Genomic DNA, 2,665 nt, shown 5'->3' with positions numbered 1-2,665 from the left:
ATTGTTTGTCTATTGATTTGAATTTACCCAGGAATTATGCAAGCTACGAGTATTTTATATATTTGTTCTCCACCCCCACAGATATCTCGAGACACATGTACCACCATTGTGTGTCTATTGTATCATAGCCCGAACGGGGGCTGTCGGATGTTTAATTATTATAGATTGTCCACAACGGACTTGTGCAATCTGTTGTGTGGATTGCAAATGTCTGCAAAATGAATATGGAGAATAAATCACGTTAGCATTTATATACCTAAATAAAACAAAGGTGTTGTACGATTATTGTAGCAAGATCTTCAAACATACTAGGGTTTAACAGTCGAAATTCTAAGCCCAACTTTGGCTCCATTCTCTTCATGAGAATATAAAATGTTGTACATTAATTCTGGCACACTGGCATGAATGTTTTGTGAGTGGTTCGTGCACGATCATTTGGTCCTATCGTATGAAAATCTGCACGCAAATTGGTAACAGTGACAGCCCACAACTGAGCCACCCGCGATTCCATCGATTTCGTTGTGTAGTGGAACTAATTATCCATTTATTTTCCAGTTTACAGCGAGGATAAAGACGTAGGGGAAATTGTCGAGCCATATGTACCATATCTATATTTTATCTAAACTTTGTCTAGTATTAAGTACTCGAAATATTGTACTCTACAAATGACAGAATCAGTGTGCTACGCTCTGACCAAAATTAGTTGCGAGAGCTTTGATAATTTCGCAAATTATTCACAACGGACCGACACTGGGAAATATTTCCCTGATTATGCGAATGCGTAAATTGGGGATCTCGAATTGGCAGCGAATCAATTGTGGATGTGCGAATGGCCCGAACAAAGGTCGAAAATTGTCAAACTGAATGAATACAATAAATGTATAATTGATTTGTTTTTGCTGGAGACTAATTGAGACTAACATTATGGATTTGTGCGACCAGTCCCAGAGGGCAAATGCGGACTGATAATCGAGTATAATTACAATCAAAAAAGGGAGATTCTATTGTGCAATAATTGTATGCATTGTGCGTAATCAAATTCTGGCCGCTATCTAGCAAAAAAGTTTAATTGCTTTAATTGTGCTCTCTGGGCGCCCTGGGAGCCGGTATAAAAGCCCCCAGCCGGCCAGCAGACCTCAAACAGTTTCGGTTCTCAACTAAATCTAAAAACAAACCAAATAAAAATGAAGTCAACTCTATTCTGTGCTGCTCTGGCCATGTTTTTGGCTGTGGTTCAGGTATGACGACGAAGACCTGTTCGTGTCCTGATCACTTAAAAACCCTATATATTCACTCTCGATCCGACGTAGTGCGATCCGGACTTCCGCCAGCTCATGCAAGAGTGTATGCAGACGACCCAGGTGACCGAGGCGGACCTGAAGGATTTCATGGCCAGCGGCATGCAGGGCACTGCCAAGGAGAACCTGAAGTGCTACACCAAGTGCCTGATGGAGAAGCAGGGCCATCTCGTCAACGGACAGTTCAATGCCCAGGCCCTGCTGGACACCCTGAAGAATGTGCCACAGATCAAGGACAAGATGGATGAGATTTCCTCGGGGGTGAATGCCTGCAAGGACATGAAGGGCACCAACGACTGTGACACGGCCTTCAAGATCACCATGTGCCTCAAGGAGCACAAGGTCATGCCAGGACATCACTAAGCTTGTTCCAGCCATCGAAATAGGATCAAAGCTATGATTTCTCATCTCTGGTGTCCAATGAATAAAGTTGTTAAAGTTGCACTAAAGCAGGAAACAAAAAGAGTTGAAAGATTGAAATGGGGTTCAAAAATGTTCCAGGAGGACAAAAGATCATACATGGATATCTTATCGGCACTCCAATCGGTACATGACCTTAGGGACAGTCCCAACCTAGCCCAACCCTACTCAAAGAAACCTCCAAGCATCCCACAGTGATGGGTAAAGAACTCCACATAGGTATACAGAAAACGGGGTACAATGGAACGATTCTCTTGACGCATTCCACGATTTATCAACTCTCTTGGCTGTGTTCTAGGAAGTAGCCATTGACAACCTGTTTCCTAAGAGAAACCATAGCGATGTCTACGAAAATCATTTGTCAATTTTAATAAGTTTGAAATCAAGATAATTAAAAGGCAGTACAAGAACAGAACAGAGCAGAATAGCACAGGGGACAGGGCGAACACAGAACACAGAACACGGAATACCGAACACCGAACACCGAGAAATGCGGGGGGGCAATCCTTTCCTTTTCTTCGGAACGCTGTGACACCAATTACCGCTAATAAATCATTTCACGTGTGAGATTCTCTTTCTCTCCCGGCCCGGCCCGGCCTGGCGCGGCCCGGTTCGGTCCATGGGTAACATATGAGCTGCGCTTAATGGCAACAAGCGACGGATGAGATGGCTGAAGGGGATTCCAGATGGGAGCGGGATGGGAGATGGAGGGCCAATGTAACCATAGAAGATGTTACATAAATCAACGCCGCCAGCCTGCACTGGAAGAAGCCAAGAGCGGTTCATTGCACTTGCAATGGGGGTTGAGGCGCTCCCCGTTTGCCTGACGATGGAGGATGGGGCTAGTCTCGATTCTCGGTTCTGGAGGATTGGGTGTGTGAGAGTGAGGAGCCACACAGGGCAGGTTGACAAGCCCCAGCGACATGAGACAACAAAATCTGTACACT

General features: G+C 44.7%; 1 protein-coding gene across 1 annotated transcript; it reads left to right on the top strand.

Annotated features, from left to right (window-relative positions):
• The first annotated feature begins 1,151 nt into the window (after positions 1-1,151).
• Positions 1,152-1,761, top strand: LOC108158272 (general odorant-binding protein 56h). The gene is made up of 2 exons (XM_017290508.2): positions 1,152-1,238; positions 1,311-1,761. Exons 1-2 carry the CDS (start codon positions 1,185-1,187, stop codon positions 1,659-1,661), a joined length of 405 nt encoding a protein of 134 aa, XP_017145997.1. The 5' UTR covers positions 1,152-1,184; the 3' UTR covers positions 1,662-1,761.
• Positions 1,762-2,665: the final 904 nt, after the last annotated feature.

Source organism: Drosophila miranda, chromosome 3, assembly GCF_003369915.1.
Source record: "Drosophila miranda strain MSH22 chromosome 3, D.miranda_PacBio2.1, whole genome shotgun sequence".
NCBI lineage: Eukaryota > Metazoa > Arthropoda > Insecta > Diptera > Drosophilidae > Drosophila > Drosophila miranda.
The sequence above is the reverse complement of the archived record's forward strand: the minus strand, read 5'-3'. Positions and strand labels throughout refer to the sequence as shown.

Coding starts and splice junctions, on each gene's coding strand:
- LOC108158272 (XM_017290508.2), top strand. CDS start 1,185: ATGAAGTCAACTCTATTCTGTGCTGCTCTGGCCATGTTTTTGGCTGTG. Junction 1,239..1,310: donor TGTTTTTGGCTGTGGTTCAG/GTATGACGACGA, acceptor GATCCGACGTAG/TGCGATCCGGACTTCCGCCA.